This window comes from Anopheles coluzzii, chromosome 2 (assembly GCF_943734685.1).
Source record: "Anopheles coluzzii chromosome 2, AcolN3, whole genome shotgun sequence".
NCBI lineage: Eukaryota > Metazoa > Arthropoda > Insecta > Diptera > Culicidae > Anopheles > Anopheles coluzzii.
The window spans coordinates 33,643,061-33,668,960 of NC_064670.1; the positions used below are offsets into that span (position 1 = coordinate 33,643,061).

The window sequence follows — 25,900 nt, forward strand, 5'->3', positions numbered from 1 at the left end:
CCTTTTATCATGAAATCTAAAAAAAATGGTGAATTTTAATGTTTTATTGTTGTGTCAATTGAGGCCAACAATAAGGGCTTGTTTCACGCAGCACCCAACGGAAGCCCTGTTCAAAACCAAAACAAGCGTTTCCGAAAACGCGCGTCAAAAGGTGCGCGAGCTGCCTGGCTGCAAATAAATTCCGGACAAAATGGAAGATTCTCGTTACCTACCGAATCAAAGCGAACTGAACGCGGTGCAAGATGACGAGCTACGCCAGGAACTGCTAAAGTACTACCGAAGTTCGCTTATCATTGGCTTGCTCAAGCAATCCGACGCTCCCATATCAATAGAGAGCCGGGCGCTACTGTCCGTGTACAAACATGAAGGTGAACTGCCTTTGGGTAAGTACATCCTGATCTTTCCTTTGCACGATTGGCACGACTCTGTGGACTACAACCAATCGTTCTCCGTTGCGCAGGACTGGATCACATACGCAACGTGGACATAAGCTACCATGAACGGATGGCGATCGGCAAGTACATCGAAAGCAAGATCACCGAGCAAGTGCGACCGTTTGTGGAGAAAGCAAAACGGTACTGCGGTGGCAATCTAGAGGAGCTGTCCGCTTCCCAATTTCAGGAGCAGTACCGCAATCTGCAGCTCGATCGTGAACGTCAAGAATTGACGGAAAAGCTAGCACAGCTTAAAGCACGCAAATTGCAACTAATGAAAGCGTGTGCTGACATTCGTACCGGACCGTTCCAGCGGAACAACGTCGAACTGAAGCATGCCGAGGCGCGTTCTATGCAAACGAAAACTGAGTAAGTACCAACTAACAACAATGTGTGGTATAAGAGGCTCAGTTAGCTTAACGAACAACATGATCATTCGTTGCAGATTGCTGCAAAAACTAGTCGCAAATGAAATACTCAACTGTACGCCGCATGCGGTCAAAGCGGTTAACGAGGTGACGGCCAACATCAACACTCTGCTAGGAAATGGTGAATGAACTCTAATCTCTTTACAGCTTTTATTATAGTAAAACTATTAAAATTTGATAATTCCGTTACAAGCATAAACTATAGCTTCTACTGTGGTTAATCCGTAATCAATGTAACGAGAGCAGTTCCCCGTAGAATCCAGTAATCGGACGGAAGCTGCGAGTCGAGCAGAACTGAAAGAACAAAGTTGGTTGATTGACCGGTTGTTGATAAAACACCCGCCCGCACACTGGTCTTGTATAGTGGGGCTTCGTATCGACGCCCAACGGTCAGATCCGTGCACGGTTTTAGCCAAACGACGGGCAAATGAGCAATAAGCTCCCTGTGCCGGGCATCACACAGTCCTCCCTCGTTGTGATCCCAACGGCCTGCTTCGATGAACAGACCGTGGATGAACACACCATCACTGGGAGGATTGAGGTTGTGAAACAGTTGCAAGGGATCCTAAAACGAAAAAAGGCGTTTAAAGTTGATAACAATAGCCAACACTGAACAGCTCGCCACGGTGATGTACATTACCTTTTTCGAACGCTCCTCGTAAATGGTCGACTGGTGTAGCGTTACGTTCATAATTTCGAAATCGAACCGCAGCGTATCGATCGGTATGTTATGCTTGCGGGCGTACGTCTGCAATGTGCCGGTGAGGAACGATTGCGGGAAAAACAGACCACACACCCACGAAGAAACGGGCAACCCTTTGACGCACCAGTTTTGTACGTACTCGATCCGATGCTGCAGATCGGTCACCCAGCTGGCCAGCGTCTTTGTCGAGAGGTATCCCTTCGAGTGCCATGCCTGCGGTACTTGATTGTTGCCAAATGCACGGTAGATCGTTTCCAAACTTTCGGACATTACCACAAACCCTTGGATCGCTTTCTCCAGATCGCGCAGGCTGCCATGCAGTATCGACAGCAGCCTGTCGAACCGATCCACCTCCTGTATCAGAACGGTCGTGAGGGAAGGGATGCGATTTTTAGCATCCCGTTGCAGCAAGCTTGGATGCAGCTCGTCGTACTCGATGGAAGTTGCTACGGCTTTGCGTATCGAATCAATTTTCTCCAAACACATCTTGTCCATGGCGGCCATCGCTTCCTCTCCGAGCGAATCGCCACCGGACTGGCTTTCGAGCAGCGTGTTCAGAAAGAAGTACGTTTCGTTTCGGTTGAAAATGATGTTTGCGTTCTCGTGCATCCCGAATATGTCCGGTGGATCGTGTATGGACAGCTGCCCGGCATACTCCAAAAACCCACCGATCTTGCGTGCCTCATCGCCTGTCGGGCAGTGGTACAATCCGCTCGCACTGTAGCTGTACGCGTCGGTCAGTATCAGCGGCGACGAGAAGCGCTTCAATATCGCTCGCAAACAACGCTGATCCCAAACGTCCGTTACGCGGCCCCCGTAAGTGATCTCACCGTTGATGTATTCTAGCGCATCCCACGGTATCGGTGCTCTCAGCTCCCGATCGCAATAGATGTCCAACGTGCGGAGGGCACACTCGCGATCGCTTTCGCTAAACTCGTACGTAATGTTCCATCCCAGCGGGCCAAACTTGCGCCGCTCCAGGATAACACCGTGGAACATGCACAGACCGAAGACGAGCGCACGCCATTGTGCGCCGAGCACGTGGAATTCGAACCAGCTGCGATCCAGCTCGGTTAGCGAGCGCACGAGATTTGAGCGCAAACCCTTCGGCGGTTCGTTCGTTACCTTTACCGAATTCTGCAGCACGCTGATCGGGAACGTACGCACCGGCATGGATGAGAGGAACAGCCGGAAGTTGGTGTCGACCGTTTGTAAACCCATTGCGATGCGATTGACGATTTTTTCCATCGCTTCCATCCAGGACGTTGCCAGATGGCAATTCTGCAGAAACACCCAATGGCCGCTCCGAGTTCCGGCCTCTATTAAAGCCTCCGCTGCCGGGCCCTGTCCCTGGCCGAGCGAAATGGAGTGCAGCCGCTCGACGCAGTCTCGTTCCTGGGCGAATTTGATCAACGCCGTCATTGGGTCGGATCCTGCCGACAGTACGAACACCAGCGGTATGGACGGCGATATGTCCGCGTACAGCGAGGCAAGGCTAGTATTTTTCGGTGGCTCAGTGTACCGCTTGCCGAGCGCGTGACGAATGAACTCCGTTACGGCGATGACCAAAAATTCATCCTTCAGTGCCGCCACCAGCATTAGCTTCTCCGAAACTGACAGCCTAGCGTTCCAGTCAATCGCTGCCGGTTCGGGCACGGGTGCAAGGCATAGGTCCTCACGGAAATCCTCAATCGCGATGATCAGCGATCGGTGCAGATGGTTAGTCAGGTCGGCAAACTGGGTCGGATCGTGCACCTCGAGAAAGCAGCAAGCTATCCACTGATTATCGCTCAGGAAGGATGGCTTCCGCTCGAGGGAAAACTTTCGCTGCGAAGGCCCACGTACGATGAAGCTAAACTCTTCGTCGGAAAACTCCTGTGCCTCCTTGCAGATGGCAAACGCAACCAAAAACCCACATATAAGCTTGTGCTTCTCGAACAGCCCACGGCAGATGTTGGAAAACACGGTAAAGGTAATGTCCTCCAGCAGTGTTGCGAGCCGCTCGGGTAGTTCCATCCGTGCATGCGGCTGTTCCACCACCGAACAGTACACCTGGGTGAAATAGCGCAGGCTGAACTGGTACATCGGGTCAATCTCGGACAGGGAGGCCACCACGAAATACAGGATAGCGCCGCGTGCTGCCAGCACGCGATACTTTTCGCGCGTGGCAGCAATGTTCAGCTCGGTGCGCTCCGTTTCAATGAGCCGGTCCGCGATGATGGTGGACATTTCCTTGGATTCGTTCAGCGACTCGACCAGCTCCTCGTCGTCGAGGATGTTGCCCTGGGAGCTGTACAGAACTTTCAGTATCTTGTCTTCCAACAGTAGCAGCTGCTGCTTATCTGCATTGATGGTAGTGATGAGATCGTTACGCTGCTTTTCCATCTCCGGAAGCTCAATCTTGATGATCTCACTAAATTAGGGCGAGTTGGAACGAACATAAGATGTATGAGCGCATTAGGCGTTCACACGCGTTTATCTACTTACGCCAATAGCTGATCCTCGAGACCACTACGCGAGACAAGGAAGTTGACCAAACTAACTTGAATGCATATTTCGGGCAGAAAGTGCGGATTCGGAAGCTTTGTGGTCATGTACAGCCGAAAATTGCTATCATAATCTACGTCCACGTCACCTAACTTGATCATGAGTCGACCATTTTGCAGAAACACCTGCTTCATAAGGATCGTACCGAGGACAGGATCTAACGTCTCCTGCACATCCTCGATCAACATTGGAAACCCTTGTCGTATGCTGTTTGTTTGTGTGTGGGATAAAGGAATGTACAAGTGCTTAAAGACCATTCGACCGGGTCGCTTTCATCAACCAATTCTTACCATACTTCCAAAATGCGCATCATATTTCCATCGGTCAGCTTAATTATGCGCAGCTCGTTCCGTGACTCCATGCTGCGTATCCAGCGGTTCGCTTGTTCCTGCGGATCGATCATCAGCGGCCAGCGGCCACCCTCTGTTGCGATGATTCCATTTTCCACCGATATTTCATCGCGCGGCAATCCGTACATGTTCCACTGGCGTATCTGATAGGAGTCGCCCAGAATCTGCACCAAGCTAAAGGTGGGACTGCTTGGAATGTTTAACCGCTTGCACTCCGACACCCAGATTTCGGACAGCGTGCGGCGGTAGTCGATCGGAAACGCACCCAAATAGGCAACGTATGCCGACGCCACCAGGACATCCCCGGGCACCGCAAAATGTTCCGCCGTCAGCTGCTTCACTGTTTCGCGCCAGCGTACTTCCTCGTCCGCCAGGGCCGACGTTAGTCGGCCGGCGCGATTTAACCGGGCACTGGTAAGATCATTGTGATCCTGCAACAGCTTCATTTCGCGCTTCTTCTCTTCCAGGTTTGCCATAAGCATCGTTATTTTCGCTTCGATTTCGGCCAGCTCGCTCTGCTTCGACTTGAGCAGCTGCATCACTTCTCCCAGCTCTTGTTCGGCCGCTTTTTGTCGCTTGATCTTTGGCTCAACTACTTTGTAGATTTTGGCGTACTTTTCTATGGCAATCACCCAGAGGCACATCGATTTAGCTACTTTGGATACTTTCTCAATAGTCTGCAAGAATTCGGAAAATGAGAGTAATTTATAAATTTAAGCGAATTTTAAGCACGTGATTCCATTCTCACTTACCGCTGGCTGGAAATCTTTGTGATCGACGTACGATTTAATTTTCTTGATAATGGCCTCTGGTATGTGTTCCTTGTCGTAATCTTCCAGTTTTTTCAAAAAGTTTACATCCGACATCACCACCTTAGCCGTGTTCCAATCGGGCCTGCAAATAGAGCGCAATTTGTGACGATACAAGCGTACGAAATATCCGATCAATCTCTTACTTTGCTCCGAGGAGTATGCACACCGCCTCCATTACGAACTGTACCAGCTTGGGAGGTTTCTGGAAGACGCGCAGCTCGTTGATGTCATTTTTGTTGAGCGATTTCAGCGCGTCCTGGGCCGCCTGCAGTGTGGGCAGTACGATCTCCAGATCCTTCGCCGCCTCGTCGGCAATTTCCTGCGTTTCGGCCGCCTTAATCTTTGCTTCGGCCTCATCCTTGGCCACACTCTTCTTCACACTCTCCGCCATTGCATTGTCCTTGTCCAGCTTGGCCAACAGCTCTTTCATGTTTTTCGACTTTTCCTCCAGTATCGGCACGAATTTCTTCAACTCCTCTCCCATTTCGGCCACCACTTGGTTGGTTTCCAGAATTTTGCTCAACCCGTTAGCAATGCGATCCTTCTTCTGTATAATAGAGTCGACCCGCTTCTGTACCAGTACCCGGTACTGGTTCAGCAGCTGCAGATAGCTGCTCGGCGTGGTGTAGTAGTGGCGACGCATCTCGCGATAGAACCGCTCCGATATGCTCTCCACACTTTCGTGTATCATGACGCAGATTTGGGCCAAATGTTTGCACTGCACCTCGTTGTCGGAGACATCCTTTAGCGAGCCGATCGCGACGCTGCGCAGTGCCTCGGCCGGCCACTTCACGAACCAGTCGATCGTGCAGCAGTTCACCAGCGAAGGAAACATTCGACAGCGCCCGCGGAACGTATCGCCCACCGGGCTCATGCACATGATGACGTGCAGGTTGGCCCGGACGCGCTTGATGAAGAACTCAAATATGCCATCGCGCGTTTGATTCGGATGGCCACTCTCAATGCACGGCTGCCGGGTGTTTAGAATGATCTTCTCATACTCATCGCCCTCGAACAGATTCGGTACCTCGCCCGAGTTCAGAATGTTGTTTATGTCTTCCATGAACGCTTCGTGCACGATTTGCGTGTCGGTGATCAGGAACACGGTCGGTTTGTTGAGCACTCCCGCAATCCAATAGATCCGGCGAAGATCTTCATGGAAGCAGCTGTGATCGTAGCCCCGCCGCAGCGCTATCTGATGACACTGGTAGCCATTGATGTGGGCAGCCAGCTTTGCCAGGCTCTGCTTTCCCATTCCAGATACACCCACCAGCAGCCCATTGCCACGCTCCGAGCGCAACAACCGTGCCAACCGCACGATATGTTCGACGGCGTCCGCAAAGAACACCAGATTCATCTCCGTTCCCACAGTGCCATTGTAGTCCTCCAAATAGTCCAGCAAAATCGATTTCAATTTCTTCATCTCCTTAATCTCCTCGTACACGCGATCCTCCGGCGCCTGGCCGAACACCATAAAGTCCCCGAACATGATGGTCTCCTCCGGCTGCACGATCGTCGTTTCGAAAAACTTTTCACAACAGTCCTGCAGCAGCTGCTTGAAGTAAGTCTTATCCTCCTCGTTGATCAACCGATCGTAGAAGATGCGCAGCGATTCGTGATAGAACAGACGCATCAGCTGCATGGGATTGATGTACGCCGACGAGTCCGCCTGCAGCACGCCCTGCACACACTTGGATAAATCGCGCAGATTAAAAACGTAGTGTGATTTCTTCGGCGTGGGCAACAACTCGGCCGAGATGCGCTCGTACACGGCGACGGCCGTCTCAACGATCGGTTCAGCCAGGGGACGTATCGCCATGTTAAACTCGCTCAAGAAACCGGCCAAAATTGCCTTGAAGATCGTCTTCAGCGTATCGCTGTTCGGCGAGGGCAGAGAAAACAGGGCAAAGTGACGGATGAAGCGTGCCGTCAGCACGTTGCGGCCACCGCCGGGCGGTGCACAGGCAGCCCCAAGCGTCACGTCGACAATGTCCTTCCAGTACATCTTTTCCCGATCGTACACTCCGCGGAAGTCGGCAAACTGGCGCAGCAGCTCGATCGGCGGCTGGCTTCCGTAACGGTCCAGCTTGGGCATGTTAACGTCGTCGATGAACACCACGATTCGCTTGTTGATGGGCGCCCCAAGCAAGGTCTTTTTGCGCCGCTCGAGACGTGACTCGATGATCTCCTGCGTGCGTGCGCTTTCACTTTGTGCGGAAAAGTTTACAAAGATCGGTATCACGTCACGCTGCATCAGGCGGTTAAGAATTTCCCGCGCCAGGACCGACTTGCCCACACCGGTGTCGCCGGTAAACAGTACCGGGTATTGATGCTGCAGCAGCATCTCGGCCACGAACCCATACTTGGTGGTATCGAGCGTGGGCACAAGCAGATCGAAATAGGGCACCGAAGGGTTGTAGACAAACTTCGGGTGTATCGCATTCCAGCTTTCCCAGGTGCGCGTTTTCGTGTTGATGCGAAAATCCCAGAGCGTATCCTTGGGTAATCTTTTGGAGATTTTTTTTTGCACAAAAAGAGGTTTACATTTAAATTAACTTTTTGTCAAAAAAAGGCGTCAATACTTACAGTCCAATTTCTTCCTCGTTCTGCAGCGTACGATAGTACTGCTCGAACTGAGCTTTCGACTCGTCCAGCAAGTTACCGCCAAACGACCAGAGCATGCTCCAGGTAAACATTTTAAAAATGTAATGCTTCGCCTCGCCCCGCTCCATCAGGTGCAATCCCTGGGTTTCTTGCAGCAGCAGATAGAGCAGCTTGGTCATCATCGTCAGCTTGCTTATGTTGACCTGATGAATGCTCCACTTGCAGTTGCGGTGCAAATATTTCGTAACTGTTTCGTAGTGCCGCTCGTACAGTGAGAGTATGTGCGATTTTAAGTCGCCATCGAGGTGAAGATGTTGGACCGTGTTCAGCCACGATTTCACGATCGAGGACCATCCGAGGTGTACTGGATCCATGTACACCATGCCGCAGCGGGAGACGGTGGCCGGAGAAGCTTGCGCCAGGTCCTGCACCTCGAACACCATGTGCACCCAGCTGGTCAGCTTGATGCGTTCCGAGTTGGCCAAACAGAGCATTTTGTTATCATCCAGTACCGTGTTCAAATTTTCAATCCATACCGCATCCACGGGACCGTCACAAACAACCCATTGGTGAATTTCGTCTGGGAAGGAAGCATTTGATAAGAAATGGTAGCAAAGGGACAAAACGATCAAATAACAAACCTGTCACAATCACTGCCGATCTGATGGCCATACCGAGCAGCCCGTCGCGCCATTCCATTGTCGCCAGATTCACAAACCCGTACAGCTCATCCATCGAGATGGCTTTGGGATTAAGCGTTTGTATGCGCACTGGGCGGTACAGTGGTCCCGGGGCGTTTTCGGCGTGCAGTTTCTCGAACGCATTCGCCAGTATGTGCAGTACGGTCGTTTTGCCACTGCCCGTAGGCCCTACCAGCATAACGCCCCAGCGCACTACCATCGTTTCGTAGAGCTGAAGCGTCTTCAGCACCAACTCCGGCACGGGCTGCAGGTTCCGATCGATCATGCACTGCTCGATGGCTTGCTGCAGCTCTCCGCGCTCTGGCTCGGGCAAATCCACGCCCGGGAAAAGATCGCTTAAAATTCCGTTAAAGAGCACCGCATCATTGGCCAAAAATTTGGGCAAGTTTGAGTCACGCAACGCCGAAATCAGTGTGACGTCTTCGGCTTGATCGGGCGAGGCGCGCTTCAGTGCACCCGCCATGACGAGCACACTTTTGACCGCGCGCATACCGAAATCGTAGTGATCCTGCTGGCTCAGCTGCTCGCTACATAGTTTGTACATCTGGACCATCTTTTTGGCCAGTATCTTCGACCCTTCGAAACCCTCCGAGTACAGTATAACCTCGGCTATGAGCGCATAGTCCGGGACCATCATGGAAATTGGCCGAAACAGTGCTTTCAGATTGTCCGGCAGCTCCGTTCTTCCGGCGTACCCGGGATTCATCGTGATGAAGGCGGCACAGGAAGGCTTTAGCCGGATTTCGCGCCCCTCGAAGAGAAAGCGTTTCATTTTGGCAGCCTTGGCGTTGCGTATCGTAATGAGCTGCTGAGCTATGACCGAAAGCACCTCGATATCGATGCGGTTGAACTCGTCGAAGCAGCACCACGCGCCCGACTGGGCAAGCCCGGTAAAGAATCGTCCCATCATCTTGTAATCCAACCCGTCGGAGCAGTTGAACACCACGCACTGGATGGCGAGCGCTTTGGCTAAATCTTTGGTCGTTTCCGTTTTGCCCGTACCGGCCGGACCAGCCGGAGCGCCACCGAGATCCATCTGCAGTGCGCCCATTAGGCAGAGGTAGCAGCGATCGGTGAGCGGAGTTATTACCAGCACTCCCCCGGCACCGAGATACTCGTAGAAGTAGGGCAGATTGGCGGATGCCATTTTCGTTTCTATCACTTCCGTTTCCGGCATCCAGTAGTAGCGTAACATTTTCAACCATTCGAAATCGGTCCTGGAAAAAAGGGATATGTTTAGATACACGCAGACCAAGCAAAGTAATTCAAAGATACTTACGACTTTTGCACTCGCTTTGCTACCATGCCCGCGATCATATCACGCGCGTGCACATCGATGGTGATCAGTGCGCACAGCACCTTCCGGACAAGTTTGGAAATTTTGGTCCGTGCAATCGCAGCCAAAACGGTTAAGTTTTTCGTCAGCTTGTCGTGGAACTCCTCCATGCCTTTGTCCACATTGCCGCCCGCTTCTAGGATGGCATGGACGTCCGCTGCCCACTGCTGCTGGGAGATGGTCAGTACGACCTGATTCGGTTGCTCCTGCATCCAGTACGAGCGATCCTTCAGCCCGTACACACGATAACCGTGGCGCATGTAACGCTTTACCGCTAGGAACATCGCTTCTTCCACCTTCGAAAGCCAATCCTCGACCGCACCGCGAGCCTTCAGCCCGACACCGAACGTAAGCCGCTCACCCTCCGGCGAGATCATCGCTATAATGTCGTTGGTCATAACCGATTCGCCCGTTTCGGTTTTCTTCTTGCCAAACTCGATCTTTGCAATCGCATCGAAGCACTTGGACAGGTGCGGCTGTACCGCGTACGGGTTTTTCGTTTGGGCCAATATTTCCAGCAGCTCGTCATTGGACAGGAAGTAGAACCGCGGGAACGCCATACGCTTCACCTCCAGGTACGCCTCCAGACAGCGGGTAACCTTTTCCAGCAGCACGTTGTTGATTTGCAGCTGCTCCAGCACTCCCTCGGCCGTCATCGCTGCCAGGGCAAGGGGTGCCTTTTGCGTGCGGCGCATCAGATCCTTCCACGCTTTGTCGACTTGCAGGAACATTTGCGTTTCGTGCGGCAGCTGGCGTTGAATGTCGGGTGCGGAAAATATCGCCTCCAGATAGATCCACGACTGCTGGCACTGCGTCCACTCGTCGAGCGTGCGGGAAAAAAGGTCCAGCTGAGAGACCCAATCGTCCACCTTGGGTTTGATGGGGCCGACGTGCCGGGAGGCGGCCACCGTAGTAACGTTAATGCTGGACTCATCCAGCACGGTCTGTATTTCGTCGACCCCTGCTAGCACGAACACGTCCCGATGGTCGCGATGACTGATCACGGTCAGCTCCAGCTCCTTCCAGGCGTTTTCCACCTTGTTGAGCAGCGTTTCCAGTCCCGCCTCGGCACTGGCCATGTTGGACACTTCCATCAGTTCGGCCGCTATATCCTCCTCGAATGCGTTCGCGTCCTCGAAGGTGTGGAGGTAAATTTCCGTCTCCTCCGCGAGATGCCGGTTCAGTATCTGTTCGATCTTGATCCAGTGCCGTGTCTTGAGTGCGGGGTTGCGCAAAAACCCAAGCACCGGTATTTTGTCTTTGAACTCTTCCGCCTCAGCCTTCAGCTTGGGGATGATGTCATTCTTCGGCAGGTTCTTGTCGAGCATGGCACAGTTTTTCAGGATTTTCGTATTCAACGCTTCCACCTCATCCATGCTGAGCTCGTTGAAGTGTATTTCGTTCCATATCTCCACCGACTCTTTCCACTGCTGCACACTGTCCCAGAGGATCTGACGCAGCTTTACCTCATTGATAACTTGATCGAGCTTTTCGAACCGTGTCACTTCGAGGCGAAACTCTTTCTGATATTTCTTATACTCCTGGGCCTTCCGTTGGCACATCGTTAACCGTTCGGACAGGTCAATCAAACAGTCGCGGACGAGCGCTGGGTCGGAGCCAAGATCGAGTAACCATTCTTTCAGGACCTCCTCGTGGATATCTTCAACTTCGGAGAATATTTTCGTGATATCCGCTTGCAGGCATAGGTCAAACTTGTTGATCAAATCCTGCTTTTGTGCTCGTTTAGTTTCCAGAGTTACGCTGATTTCGTTAAGAAATTCTTCCATGTCTGGAACGATATACAGTCGTTAAAGGTTAATAGTTTTAAACGAATACTTGACGGCGACACATTCAGACTAGGCTTACCCAAATATTTATCCTTGTCCTCGTCGCGGAAGGTAACATGATATTTTTTCATAATTTTTAACGCCTCGTACGCATAGTTCAGCTCCTTCTGCAAACTTGCGACATGCTCGTGGCAAACCTCCATATGATTAAAGTAGTAGATGTAGTGATTAGTTTCCTCCGGCACAATCAGCAGCTTCGTCTGCAGCTCTTCGCCCTTCTGCTCGACGTAGTTGATCTTCTCCATTGCCAACCGGGGTATGGTTTCGTCCAGCACCGCCAGCAGCTGCTGGCAGATGGGTGTGATCTCCTCACGAAACGCAACCTGCTTCACCTGCAGCAGCCCCAGCGGATGCGACTCCTGTATCTGTTCCAGGTCTGCCATCTGGTTGGTGAACCGTTCACAGTACATTCGCAACACCTCTAGATTCGTTTCTCCCCTGATCACGTCGTGATCGACGGCTAGATTCTCCTGGTACGATAAGCGGATCCGATCGAACTGTATCACGTACTCGTCGACACTGTTGTACGCTACGATAATGCCATCGAAGATGGTTTTCATATCGTACGTAAGCTGCGTATCGTTGTAAATGATGAAATCCAGACTGGGAGGGTTGCCGCACAGCCGGTCCTCCTTTCTTCCCATTATGGTTGGCCTGGAAATTTGAAGAAATCAACAGATAGAGAGAGACTGTCTTCAAACTTTCGCTCTAAGCTCAGAAACTTACTCCGTATAGACATCGAAAAATGGATCACTTTGAAAGCGATCAATCTTGTAGACCGTACGCATCACCAGATTGCTCAAGTCTTCCAGCATTCGTGTGGTCACTTCGCGCGATGGATCCAGATCGATGTGTGTCGGTTTCAGCACCAGCTCCACGTTCATGAATGGCGGCTTCGAAGTGTGCCCGTCCGTTGCGCATTCTTCCATAAAAACCGAGAAAACGTTGGCCAAATTTTTGAACGACTCGCGTAGAATTTGATGCAGCAGCGTTATCATTTTCTGATCGGCACACGCCAGAAAACGGGCCAACAGTGCGCACAGTTTGCGCTTATTAGCACGCTCGGTGAAGCTCATCATGTCCTTAAGCTTCTTTTTGTTGGTCACATTAATCGCTTCGTCTTGGGGTGAAAAGCCACGATCGATTAGCGTGTTGCAGCATGCATCATCTGAAAACAAATGTAGAATTTCGTGTAATGTATGCAATTTGCGAAACTCCCTCGTACGCAATACTCCCCGGCCCATCGCTTACATAGAACGTTACGCATCTTTTCACGCAACTGCTGAAGCAGATCGCGCACCTGCTCGAAGGTGGTCATCTGCGTCTCGATAAAGTAAGGCAGATGCCAGTTTTCCGACACGGAAACGTCGAAAAACCGAAACCCTACCAGCTGCACGTACTCATCCTGCATCGTCAGCAACGCTCTAGCCAGCCGCGGAAGGACGACGAATGCACTGGCAGCAATCTTTTGGCGCGCGTTCTCATACTTGTACCACTGAATGTTGCGCAGCCAGAGGCGGAACGCTTTCGCGAGGCGATAGTGTTTGAAAAAGCCCAGCTCCGTAAGCCGCCGGTACTTGCGATAGTCGGCCAGCCATGCATCGAGCGCGGTAAAATGATTTTCCGAATCGCTCCAGTATGTTACGCCGTGCCGGCTCACGGTAAAGTACTCATGTTTGTCGGCCTTGCTAAATGGAACCTCCCTGAGGACCGCGTAAAATGGGTGCAAAAGTTAGGATAGCTTCTTAACAAAATTAGTAGACAAAAACTTACAGAAAACTATACGGTGTGAAATGTTCGCTGTTTTTGGAATAAGCATAGGTTAGGAATACGAAGCTGTTGTCCTTCAAGCACTTGATCCTGTCCTGGATCAGCGCCTCCAAATCAATCAGTACGGGTTTGTTGAGCTGCCGGGTACGGGCCGCAATCCGTTTTCTCCGTTCACTGTGCAGGCATTGGGAAACGGAACTCTTGCATGTGATCAACAAAAATAATAGCTTCTCCTTAATACTTACTCACTCAACGCGAATGTAAAGGCGGCTTTTGGTTTCGTTAGAGCCGACTTTAATTTCTTCTGTCCTGCCGGTTTACTCATTTCGATTGGAATACGTCTTTCAGACTGGCTGACATGTTTCATGCATACTTACTGAAAATGTTTAAATGCCGTACATAGCTTCCATGGCAACGGTACCACTTCCCCTGTACGATTGTACATAGCAATGGCGTCTTGGTTACCTAGCACGTTGTTACGCCGAGTGGCATTAAACCACCTGTTAAAACGCTTTCAGATATATAAAATGACAAAATACAGTTTATTTCAGAGACGATCACACAAACACAAACACTTCGATGAAGCATATTAAAATTACACATCAATTTGGACGGAATGAGCTCTTCACACATCACACACCACGTGTTACAGACATTCAATTTAAAAACTTAAAAACGTACTCCAACTCAAGCGTAGTGTCCTCCTCCAGATCGGTACAGTGTACGGCGTTCATTACTTTATTCTTTCCGAACAGGGCACGTAACGTTTGAGGTCGGGTGAGTTTCGCTGCCTCCTGTAAAAGGAAAGGATTTTTTTTTGTAATTAACTGATTCATATATCGGTTGAATGATTCGCCACTTACCGGGCAAACCGGACCACAAAAGTCTCTAAAACTTTGGTAGGTGCTGCGGTTATCGTCAAACTTGTTCATGATTTCTAACGCCATACAATCGCCACTGATCATCTGCATTACCATGGACTACATGAAAGAAATGCAATAAATGGCGTTAAAACTATTATTTGTTCGTCTCGTTCGAATGAAACCATTCCACCACGTACCTCGTATTCGGGCACAACTCCTTTGTATACTTCCAGAAACTCCTCACAATTGGGACGCTCGAATCGGAGCATCTTAATTGCGGTGACGGTGAATTTTTTGCGCAAAATTTCCGTAATAATTTCGCCCGCTTTGCCTTCGCGCACGGCGTGCGGTTTGATAATGCACAGTGTGCTGTTTGTGTAAAGGGCCGAAGAACGCAGTACGAGCTTAATATCGTTGTTTAAAAATACGAAACGAGCTTCCTGCAATTGATAATAGAAAACGTTAACAATTATTTTGCATCGGAAATAACATGTTTCCCCACTGGTGTCGAACGAGTTCGTACATTTGCCGCATCGTCTGCTGAACGTGAGCAGTAAACATCGGACCCGTATAGTCCCCGGAAACTGTTCGGAGCACACTGCTTTGCCTCCGCAATGGATTCCGGTCCGCATAGCTCCCGGTACTGGTTGTACGCATTGTTCCCTATAATCTCGAGCGCGACAAACGATTGGCTTGGCATACAGTCCATCAGGTAGTTCAAGCTCGAGGCTTCTGAGCGCACGGTTTTCAGCATGGAGGAATAGTTTTCGTCTATCTTCAGCATCGCCAGCCGACGTACGCCCAATCCTGCCTTGTGTATCTTCGTCAGTATTTCGCCGATATGTAGCAATGCTTCCGCTTTTATCAGCCCAAACGATCTGCCGGATGGAGAAAATATTAGCTAAATAATGTATACTCATATAACGTACGATTTCAGCTTCACGCTAACTTACAGCTGTTCGTCGGACTTCTTGTTCCTCGTTTTCGCATCTCCATAATCAAGAATGTTGATCTGTTTGCCAAAAATAAGCAGCTTGGCACCGATGAAGAAGTCATTCTCGTTTAGCTCTTCGATTTTGGTACGCCTCAGGAAGGTTTTCCTTGTTTTCAGGTCGACCAGCTCAACTGAATTATCGCTAGGGAAGAAGCTAACCACCAGCTGCCGGTTCAGGTCCGCCTCTTTCTGGTACCATTCTCCCAAATAGACGTAGCTGTTTGTGTTCTAAAAGCAAATAGAAAAGAACATCAGTAGCAAACAATGTAGCACTCAAAGAGACTTTTAGAAATGGAAATAGTTGAAGACATTGTTCGATAATTACCATAATTAGTTAAGTATAAATCACAAAATTTTCCGGCAGGAGCGAACCGTTCTTTCCCTTGCGATTGCAACCGTTTCTGTTTGTTTGTTTACTTCGTTTCCTCGGTCCGTTTTGTTGCCAACGGTAACCAAAATACGTAACGCTTCGTAACGCACAAGCAATGTGTGCGCCAAATGATTGCGAGCAATACCCACACATTTTGGTGCGTTGTTATAAATGTTTTTAATTTTTAATTAAATTCAATTTCTAAATGTTGAGCTAAAGATATGTGAGATAATACAAAAAAGTATTCACATCGACCTAATAAATTTCAACCGTGTAAATGCTACATCATGCTCATCAACAGAGCGTTACTATCAAGTTGTATACAGTATGGCGAGCATTTGACGGCTGACATTTGGGACAGAACCGTACCTCTTCCGTCTCAATCTTGGTCCTAACAAAAGTGCGGCATTTTGTGCGCCACTGTGCTGCTTTCGTTGGTATACAGAAATCGTAATTCTCGTTCCGCGGCTCGTGTCTACGAATTCAGTGTGTAAAACACATTGCACAAAGTGTCCCTAACCGCCTGCAATAGCTTTAAACTGCACGGCTTTGTCGTTGGCGTGTGCCACTGGAGAGAGTTGCCGGTTGGGGCCGCAAAAAAAAATTGCAATCGGCATTTTGGCTCCGTGAACTGCCGTGAACGCCGCTTTGACAAACGTACGCACACATACATACAGAGAGACGCGCGCGCACGTAGCGTCGGAAAAGAGAAGCAGGAACGATTTGGCACAAAACCGGCCGGATTCGCACGGCAGGCAGCAACCCTTTCCTTTCCCGATTGCAAGCCTAACGGAATTTGGCGGGAGTGTGTGGTGCTGCGGACAGACCATTTGGACCTTTCCCGACCGCTACTAATCAGAAGAAAAGCAAAATGGGTGATCGAGCTGATGGTGGTAAGTGGCAGCTGCCGTGGGCAAAATGTGTAGCCCCCATTGTTGGTCGATCCTTAGTAGACGGGGTAGATTGGTGCAACTTCACTTTCCCTTTTCCCTTCTTCCCCCCCTCACACCAGCGGAAGCTTTTGACGATGCGGTCGAGGAGCGCGTCATTAATGAGGAGTACAAAATCTGGAAGAAAAACACGCCCTTCCTGTACGACCTGGTCATGACACACGCGCTCGAGTGGCCCTCACTAACTGCCCAGTGGTTGCCGGATGTGACGAAGCCGGAGGGGAAGGATTACTCGGTGCATCGGCTCATCCTCGGCACGCACACATCGGACGAGCAGAACCATCTGCTGATTGCGAGCGTGCAGCTGCCGAACGAGGACGCCCAGTTCGATACGGGCCACTACGACAACGAGAAGGGCGAGTTTGGCGGGTTCGGGTCGGTGTCGGGCAAGATCGAGATCGAGATCAAGATTAACCACGAGGGCGAGGTTAATCGGGCCCGCTACATGCCACAGAACCCGTGCGTAATCGCTACTAAAACGCCGTCGAGCGATGTGCTCGTGTTCGACTACACGAAGCACCCGAGCAAGCCGGAACCCAGCGGTGAGTGCCATCCGGATCTGCGGCTGCGGGGCCACCAGAAGGAGGGCTATGGGCTGTCGTGGAACCCGAACCTGAACGGCTATCTGCTATCGGCCAGCGACGACCATACGATCTGCCTGTGGGACATCAATGCGACGCCGAAGGAGCACCGGTTGATCGACGCGAAGAACATCTTCACCGGCCACACGGCCGTGGTGGAGGATGTGGCCTGGCATCTGCTGCACGAGTCGCTGTTCGGGTCGGTGGCGGACGATCAGAAGCTGATGATATGGGACACGCGGTGCAACAACACCTCGAAACCGTCGCACACGGTCGATGCGCACACGGCCGAGGTGAACTGCCTCAGCTTCAACCCGTACTCGGAGTTCATTCTGGCGACGGGTTCGGCCGACAAAACAGTGGCGCTGTGGGATCTGCGCAATCTGAAGCTGAAGCTCCACTCGTTCGAATCGCACCGGGACGAGATTTTCCAGGTACAGTGGTCGCCGCACAACGAAACGATTCTCGCGTCGTCCGGCACCGATCGGCGATTGCACGTGTGGGATCTGTCGAAGATTGGAGAGGAGCAAAGCGCGGAGGACGCGGAAGATGGTCCGCCGGAGCTGCTGTTCATTCACGGCGGTCACACGGCCAAGATATCCGACTTCTCGTGGAACCCGAACGAACCGTGGGTCATCTGTTCCGTGTCGGAGGACAACATTATGCAGGTGTGGCAGATGGCGGAAAACATGTACAATGACGAGGATCCGGAAGTGCCGGCGAGTGAGATCGAGGGTGGTGCCCCGTAAGCACGCACCACCGGCAGCCGTTCCTGTGTCCTGTGAACCATTCGAAGCATTATCCCCGGCGGTAGAGTTGCTGGGCGAATCAAACACACACACACACTTCACTTTGCGTTCGCTGGGGAATTATGTTATTTTTCAGTCTTTTTTTAATTAACTTGTGCACACGACCGTCAGCGATGGAAACTGTGGCAGCAATTCTCTGCTCCTGTGCACTGCTGCGCAGGGATGTGCGGATTACTGTACCAGCAAATATTTTAAATAAAACGTTCATTTTACGGACAAAACCTAGAATCTAATCGATCCTTCATTGGGCACAATTTCCAGATGTAAGCATTATGATTATGTTCAATAAAAAGCAGATTATTTCTAAAGAACGGTTGAACGGGCGAGAGAAAGGGGAATGTTTGAGAAAAAACTAACAATTTGCTCTTAAAGCTACAAGTAAACAGCAAGACAGATACGTTTTCGGATTGGTTTGCCCTCCTAATCGTAAAACACGTGTGTTTGTTATCGTATATACGTGATTTAGTATGTTTATTTTAAGTTGATTTGCAAAATAAAAACACATTATCGTCCAATTGCCGCCAATGATCGCTACACATCATTAAGTTGTCTTATTCTACACTCAGCACACTAACGTGTCCCCTCTCTTCGTACACACGAGATGGCGCTCTTCGTCGCTCTCAGGAGACCGGAGTAGCAAGGATACAGCTATGAAGAGCAGCATGAACGTACCAAAAATCGGGTAAAAGGAAACCTACATTTGTCCGTCCGCAATTAAGCGGCTGATTTGAACCGCTCCAACCTGAGTCGCGCTTTTTCCGCGTAATCTACCGAACCGGTGGCAACCTTCCCGGCACCGTTGGCCGTTGCCGATGGGGCCGGACTGCTGCTAGCCGCCAAGCCGAAGCGAGCTTGCCGCTTGGCCAGCTTTTCTTCCTGCTCGAGTTTGCTCATTTCGGATGAGACGGAACCACCGAAACGCTCGGCACGCTTTTTCAGCGCTTCCAGCGAAGCCGGCGTACTGTTGCCGGCGGATGTGATGCTGCTGGCGCTGGTCAAACCAAATCTTGCCGCACGCGCCTGCATTTTATCCGTTGCCGCGGTGCCGGAGCTAGCGGCAGGAGTATCGGTTGCGGTAGCGCTGCTGCTGCTGCTGGTAGTGGTCGGTGTGCCTGTTTGTGCCGAACCGAACTTTTTGGCCCTCATCTCCAACCGCTCCAGTGCGGTCAGCTGACCGAGCTTGACGACTTTCTTTTCCGGCTCGCCATCGCTGCCACTGTTGCTGGCACCGGCCGATTGAGCCGAAGAAAACGGCTGTCGCTGTGCTTTCGGTGCCTCGCTGCCGACGGTCGTTTCCGGCGCAAGTGTGGGCTTGGTAATGGAAATGTTTCGCTTCAGGGATATCTTACGCGCGGCTGGAGCGCTTGACTTTTCCTCCGCCGTTTCTGTCGGTTCGTCTTCCGGCTTTCGCGGCTCATCCGGTGAAATCGATTTACGCGTATCGCTCGGCGTCGGCGAGTTCAGTATGTGGTCTTCCTCCGCCACCGGATCGGTGAGATCTTTGTCCTCGTCCAGCAGATCGTCGTTCAGGTCGTCGTCCAGCAGGTCCTCCGAGTTGGCCGTATCTTCCAGCACATCGCCACCGACTGTAATCGTGAAAGGCATCGGGCAAAGGATACAGGTAGAAAAGGTGTTGCTGCTGTGTGCTGCGTGTGCGTGTGTCATGACTTACCCAGCAGTGCTGTTTGTAATCGATCCACTAGCTCGTTCTTGTTGCCCATCACGCTCAAACCACGCGCCTTTAGCTCTTTTTTCAGATCGGCAACCTACAAAATGAGGAAAACAACGTGGGAAAGAATGTGTGTTACCGGGACGGTCCGTGTACCTCAGTGCGCTTGGCTATCATGGCTCTCCCGACTATGGCGGCGTCCCTTTAGTTACCTTCATCTTTGACACATCGCTTTCGCTCATCGTGATTGAGTTTTGCTGATACTGCTTAGCCGAGAAGAAGGATCGTTGACCGGGAGCACCGCGTTGGCTGTGTATGCGTCTATTGTTACAATAGTTTGTTTAGTTAAATAGGAATATTCTTTTTTTTTGCACGAAGAGAAATCTCTACGCTACGGCTTGATTGTTGTTTACAGTTGACATTTTTGACAACCCATTTCACATGTTCGAAACTCAAGGTGAGTATAAATAGAGGTGCGGAAATCGAACATGTTTCGAATGGATGAAAAAAGGATAGATTTTCTGTCATCAAAGTGAAAATACGAGAGTGAAATATTTTTTTTATCCTCGACTCGCGAAACTACCAGATATATGTTGTTACAGTGAACTAATCCACCAAACAGAAGATTCCGCAAACCGTCGAGCGAATGCGTTGTTTACATGCGCATTCAAACAAACGAAGCCTGACAATTTCCCGCCACAACAACAACTGTCAAAGCTAGCGGCGACCGCAACAGTTCGTGTTCCGGGAAAAGTCTTGTAAATTCAGACACCGTACATGTTGTGAGGGTCTTTTTTCTGCGTGTTTGTTCGTCGTCGCTTGTTCGTTTCAATATTCACGGTTCGCTCCAACTGTTCTATCGATAGTCGAGAGAAAGCAATGGATGCAGAACAGCTACCGTTTCTGGCGGAGTACTCCAAGAGCAATCGGGCAATGTGCCGATTGTGTAAGCAAGCGATCGCCAAGGATGTGCTCCGGCTGGCGGCGATGGTCCAGTCGCCGATGCACGATGGCAAGGTGGCCCAATGGTACCACGACGATTGCTTCTTCAAGAAGCAGCGCCCCGCGACCGAGGGTGATGTGGCCAACATTGAGGCACTGCGCTACGAAGATCAGAAGAAAATACGCGATGCAATCGGTAAGTCCTGGGCCGGGAGAGTGACGATACCCTAGTGACTGATGTTTGCTACCATTTTCTTCTCTGTATAGCTGTGCTTGCCAAAGGGGTTGTTCCGGTCGCGGGTAAGGGTAAGGGCAAAAAACGCACAGCAGTGGAAGCCCAATCGTTGAAGGATTACGGAGTCGAGTACGCTCCGTCGGGACGGGCCATGTGTCGGGGGTGCGAGATCAAGATCCTGAAGGACGAGATGCGCATTAAGAAGGTGGCGTACGACACGGAGGTGGGCATGAAGTACGGCGGACAACCGTTGTGGCACCATGCGGAGTGTTTTGCAAAGCTCCGTTCCGAGCTGGGCTACTTCGAGAAGGCAGAGTCGTTGCCTGGCTACCGCTCGATGAAGCCGGAGGATCAGAAAATTCTCAGGGGTTTGTTGCCGTAAGTGTCACTGTGAGCGTTGGCATTTTTAATTGGGGTTTAACACAATTATACCGTGCTATTTCCAGTGCCATCAAAGCGGAGGATGTACCGGCCAAGAAGGTGAAGGAAGAGGTGAAAGACGAGGTGGATAAAGCGGCAGACGCAACAGAGGAAAAGAGGATCGCGGAACAGCAGAAGGCTTACTACGCGATACGCGACAAGCTCAAGTCACTGGGGGTAAAGAAATCGGAATTGATTGAAATCCTTTCGCTGAACAAACAGGACATACCGGAAGGCAACGATCCGGTGCTGGACCGTGTGTGCGATACGCTTATGTTCGGCGCCCTGGAACGCTGCTCGAAATGTGGCGGCCAGTACGCGTTCCAGAAGTCGGCCTACGTGTGCCAGGGCGATTTGTCCGCGTGGGTGAAATGCATGAACACGGAAAAGGCACCGCCGCGCAAGAAAACCAAAATTCCGGAAGAGCTAAAGTCGGTTTACTCGTTCCTCAAACGGTACAAGTCGGTCGTTAGCGATCGTGTCGTTCGGTACGTGCCGCCCAGTGTGAATACCGTGATGAAGGGCGTAAAGAAGGAGGAAGAGCTACCGTCCGAGCCGAAGATTAAGCGCGAGAAGCCCCCGCTGTACGACATGGAGTTCGTTATACTGGGCAAAACGGCCACGCCGAAGGATCAGCTGAAGCTGAAAATTCAAAAGCTGGGCGGTAAGGTGGTCACGAAGATCGCTAGCCATACGGCGGCCATCATTTCCACGCCCGAGGAGGTGGAGCGATTGGGCAGCCGCATGGCGGAGGCCAAGGAGCTGCAGATACAGGTAGTGCCGGAAGACTTCCTGGAGGATGTGGTGGGCGGTGGTGCCATATCGTTCATCACTAGCCGCTCGATCTGTGACTGGGGCTCGGATCCGCTCAAGCGCATCCCGACGGAGGAAGAGAGCAAATCGCGCACGAAGAAAAGCATCTACGAAAAGTCCGTACCGGCGAAGATGAAGCTGCAGGTGAAGAGCGGTCTGGTCGTTGATCCCGATTCGGGGCTCGCGGACAAGGCGCACGTGTACAAGTTCCATGATGTCATCTATAACTGCGTGCTGAACAAGGTTGACATTCAGAAGGACAAAAATTCGTTTTACAAAATGCAGGTGCTGGAAGGAGACACGAAGAAAAAGTAAGTACCAGACGGGTCGATCCCTGCAACACAATAGCTAACGAATTGTCTGTTCCCTTTCCACAGATACTGGCTGTTCCGTGCGTGGGGTCGTATCGGTACCACGATCGGTGGTAACAAGGTGGAGAACTTTAGCTCGGCCGACAGTGCGATGTCGGCGTTCGAGGACCTGTTTCTGGAGAAGACCGGCAACGACTGGGTACGGCACGATTCCGTCTACAGCAAGATGCCCGGTGCGTTCTATCCGATCGAGATCGACTATAGCGAGACGAAGACGAAGCGTCTGGCGGAGAACAGCGGCATCAAGTCGAAGCTGGCCCCAGCGGTGCAGGATCTCGTGCGCATGCTGTTCGACGTGGACGCGATGAACCGGGTAATGATGGAGTTCGAGCTGGACATGGAGAAGATGCCGCTCGGCAAGCTGTCGAAGCGTCAGCTGCAGTCGGCAATGAAGGTGCTGTCGGAAATTTCCACCCTCATCGGCAGCGGCGGCTCCAACGCCGAGTTCATAGCCGCCTCGAACCGGTTCTACTCGTACATTCCGCACAACTTTGGCGTGTCGTCCGTCAAGGTGCTCGATACGATCGAGCAGGTAAAGGAGAAGCAAACGATGCTCGAAAGCTTGATGGAGATTGAGTTCGCGTACTCGCTGCTGAACGATGGCGACGAATCGGCCCAGGATGGCAAGAATCCGCTCGACGCACACTACGACCAGCTGAAGACGTCCATCGAGCCGATGGCGCGCGATTCGGAAGAGTTCGCGCTGCTCGAGCAGTACGTGCGCAATACGCACGCGGAAACGCACCGGACGTACGAGCTGGAGGTGGCGGAAATATTCCGCATCAAGCGCAAGGGCGAGGATCGCCGTTACCAGCCGTTCAAGAAGCTGCACAACCGCAAGCTGCTCTGGCACGGTTCGCGGCTTACCAACTTTGCGGGCATTCTGACGAACGGGTTGAAGATTGCACCGCCGGAAGCGCCGGTTACGGGTTACATGTTTGGCAAGGGTATCTACTTTGCCGACATGGTGTCCAAGTCAGCCAACTACTGCTGCACCAATGTGACCGATTCGACCGGGCTGTTGCTGCTGTGCGAGGTGGCGCTCGGTGACATGCAGGAGTATACGCAGGCACACTACGTAACAAAGCTGTCAACCGGTAAGCACAGCGTGAAGGGTATCGGGCGCACTCAGCCGGATCCGAGCGGTTCCCATGTGCGGCCGGATGGGGTCGAGATACCGATGGGTAAGGGCGTTTCGAACGAAAAGCTGAAAAGCTCGCTGCTGTACAATGAGTTCATCGTGTATGACGTGGGACAGGTGAACTGTCAGTATCTGTTCAAGATGAACTTCAAGTACAAGTACTAAAGCCGGTTCGATAAGCATCGGATAGGTTTTGGGAGTTGGTTTTGATTGGTTAAGTTTTGCTTTGTTTGATTTGCGTTACAAAACGACATCAGAATTATTTGTGTTTTCTTGTCTGTATTCTATACCACCATACATTACATTTGATATGTTATCTGGTTCCATATATATACCTAATACATAGAATGCCAAATCGGTCAGGCCAAAATATGAAAGAATCGGCTAAAGAAAGCACTTTATTAAACGTAATATTAATGATCCGTTTATTGAATTTTTATTAATACTTTCAAAGGCTTACACATGCAGTGATTTGAAAGATATACGACACATATAATATTACCAACTATAAATGTAAGCGAATACTCATACACGTTACCGCAGAATTCGAAACTGCTGGAATATAGTAAGGAATAGGATTAGTCAGAAAAGTGTGTCACAAGGAATTACATTTTAGATTAGAAATGCTTTTTCGCTTGATGGTTAAAGATCAATGCATAAAACTTTCCAACTCCTTAAAGCACCTACATGTTTAAATTAAAACAGTTTCATAAGGAGGAATGCCAATTTTTATCTGCTATTATCACCTACTAATCTCAGTTATCGTAATTCCATTGCATTTGTTCGAAATGTGCGTACCGACCTTGAAGTTCAGGTGCAAATAAACTTTAACGAATGACACACAAAGAGAAGGAAGCATGTGCACGGCACGGTTGGAGTTTATCTAAACATTCTATATTTAGCTTCCCCAAATATTGCCTCATCATGTCCGGGAGGCCTGGTGTTTGTGAGTATCTTTTTGAACTTTTAAACATGATGCGATAGTTTTCATATGCGATTCCCCACTAACCCACACTTGCCCGAGTACCGAAATGTTTATATCAGTTAACTCTAACACTTACATTTAAAAAATACTTCTACTTAACGAGAAACAACGCAGAATTACTTACGATACCACATTTGTACCGTTTTCATGCGTTTAACCTTCTTCTGCAATTGCAGCACTCCGTATATTAGTGCCTCGGCCGTCGGTGGACATCCTGGAACGTAGATATCGACCGGTATGATCCGATCGCAGCCACGCACCACCGAGTACGAGTAGTGATAGTAGCCGCCACCGTTGGCGCAACTGCCCATCGAAATAACCCACCTTGGTTCGGGCATTTGGTCGTAAATTTTGCGTAGCGCCGGTGCCATCTTGTTCGTCAGCGTGCCGGCCACAATGATGAAATCCGTCTGCCGGGGGGAGGCACGGAACAGTACGCCAAACCGATCGATATCGTAACGTGGAGCGGCCGCTTGCATCATCTCCATAGCACAGCACGCCAGGCCGAACATTGTCGGCCACATTGATCCTTTGCGGCCCCAGTTTAGCAAATCATCCAAACGGGCCACGGTCCATTCGGCGGTGTTCGATTGTTTCGCTCCGAACGGTGAATATGGTAACGGGTCTGGTGGTTGGCCGCCGCTCACAACCGGAAGGGTTGCTTTGAAACGAACGATGGCTGCACCGGCCGGGGAACGGTGCGCCGTAAACACGTTGGCTCTTGCGAACGCCGCACGGATGGGCAGCATGGTCGTGCAACTTGGAGTTTCTTGTCTGTACTAGTGATGAGAATAGGTGCGGCCAGGGTGATGTTGTGTACACATATCGTTCGCAGGGGTAATTATCGTGAGTGAGTCATTTAATAATCTCGCATGTAACGCACCGTAACTCCGATAAATCGCGATTAGATTGGGAAAGTCATAAATTGGAACAGTCAAACAAATTGGTATTCTGATACTTTTCAAAACAATAAGTGTTATGAGCCTAATATTAGCTTTTTGTGTTGAGTTTACATGTGTTAAGCTCCAAACGATCGTAATTGTATTTTAAATTTATTTTCTTGCGCGCTTGTGTTGCGTGAAATAAGCCTCAAAATTTGATCCTACAGGTAACGCCACTGTATGTTATTTGTTCATGAAATAAATTGCTTTGTAGTTTTTTTTACAAAATCATGCGAAGAGCTTATGTTTCACTTATTTATGAGGCATTTAGAGAAATTAATTAT

The 25,900-nt window shown here is 50.6% G+C and overlaps 6 protein-coding genes across 7 annotated transcripts; 3 read left to right on the top strand and 3 right to left on the bottom strand.

Moving 5' to 3' along the window:
- Positions 1-104: 104 nt before the first annotated feature.
- On the top strand, positions 105-1,061 carry LOC120951584 (uncharacterized). The gene is made up of 3 exons (XM_040370380.2): positions 105-383; positions 461-803; positions 880-1,061. The coding sequence occupies exons 1-3, from the start codon at positions 191-193 to the stop codon at positions 989-991; spliced, it is 648 nt and encodes a 215-aa protein (XP_040226314.2). The 5' UTR covers positions 105-190; the 3' UTR covers positions 992-1,061.
- LOC120951582 (dynein axonemal heavy chain 6) lies at positions 1,055-15,800 on the bottom strand. 2 transcript variants are annotated; one of them, XM_049607258.1, is made up of 16 exons: positions 15,715-15,800; positions 15,349-15,617; positions 14,962-15,273; positions 13,536-13,706; positions 13,014-13,465; positions 12,489-12,930; positions 11,782-12,416; positions 9,859-11,704; positions 8,520-9,796; positions 7,861-8,458; positions 5,418-7,781; positions 5,215-5,356; positions 4,403-5,139; positions 4,053-4,319; positions 1,503-3,978; positions 1,055-1,427 (listed from the first exon to the last, which is right to left on the bottom strand). In XM_049607258.1, exons 1-16 carry the CDS (start codon positions 15,715-15,717, stop codon positions 1,080-1,082), a joined length of 12,339 nt encoding a protein of 4,112 aa, XP_049463215.1. In that variant the 5' UTR covers positions 15,718-15,800; the 3' UTR covers positions 1,055-1,079. The 2 variants fall into 2 exon arrangements, with proteins under 2 accessions (XP_049463215.1, XP_040226311.2); XM_040370377.2 differs by lacking the exons at positions 14,962-15,273; positions 15,349-15,617; positions 15,715-15,800 and adding an exon at positions 13,778-14,192.
- A 342-nt stretch (positions 15,801-16,142) lies between these two features.
- LOC120949435 (chromatin assembly factor 1 p55 subunit) lies at positions 16,143-18,327 on the top strand. Its single transcript, XM_040366739.2, has 2 exons — positions 16,143-16,652; positions 16,772-18,327. Exons 1-2 carry the CDS (start codon positions 16,631-16,633, stop codon positions 18,037-18,039), a joined length of 1,290 nt encoding a protein of 429 aa, XP_040222673.1. The 5' UTR covers positions 16,143-16,630; the 3' UTR covers positions 18,040-18,327.
- A 212-nt stretch (positions 18,328-18,539) lies between these two features.
- On the bottom strand, positions 18,540-20,198 carry LOC120949436 (SAP domain-containing ribonucleoprotein). Its single transcript, XM_040366740.2, has 3 exons — positions 19,981-20,198; positions 19,772-19,865; positions 18,540-19,685 (listed from the first exon to the last, which is right to left on the bottom strand). The coding sequence occupies exons 1-3, from the start codon at positions 20,008-20,010 to the stop codon at positions 18,814-18,816; spliced, it is 996 nt and encodes a 331-aa protein (XP_040222674.2). The 5' UTR covers positions 20,011-20,198; the 3' UTR covers positions 18,540-18,813.
- Positions 20,199-20,462: 264 nt separating this feature from the next.
- Positions 20,463-24,541, top strand: LOC120950149 (poly [ADP-ribose] polymerase). The gene is made up of 4 exons (XM_040367958.2): positions 20,463-20,906; positions 20,978-21,323; positions 21,392-22,489; positions 22,556-24,541. The coding sequence occupies exons 1-4, from the start codon at positions 20,648-20,650 to the stop codon at positions 23,853-23,855; spliced, it is 3,003 nt and encodes a 1,000-aa protein (XP_040223892.2). The 5' UTR covers positions 20,463-20,647; the 3' UTR covers positions 23,856-24,541.
- On the bottom strand, positions 24,099-25,754 carry LOC120953098 (NADH-quinone oxidoreductase subunit B-like). The gene has a single exon (XM_049607259.1). The coding sequence runs from the start codon at positions 25,422-25,424 to the stop codon at positions 24,792-24,794; it is 633 nt and encodes a 210-aa protein (XP_049463216.1). The 5' UTR covers positions 25,425-25,754; the 3' UTR covers positions 24,099-24,791.
- Positions 25,755-25,900: the final 146 nt, after the last annotated feature.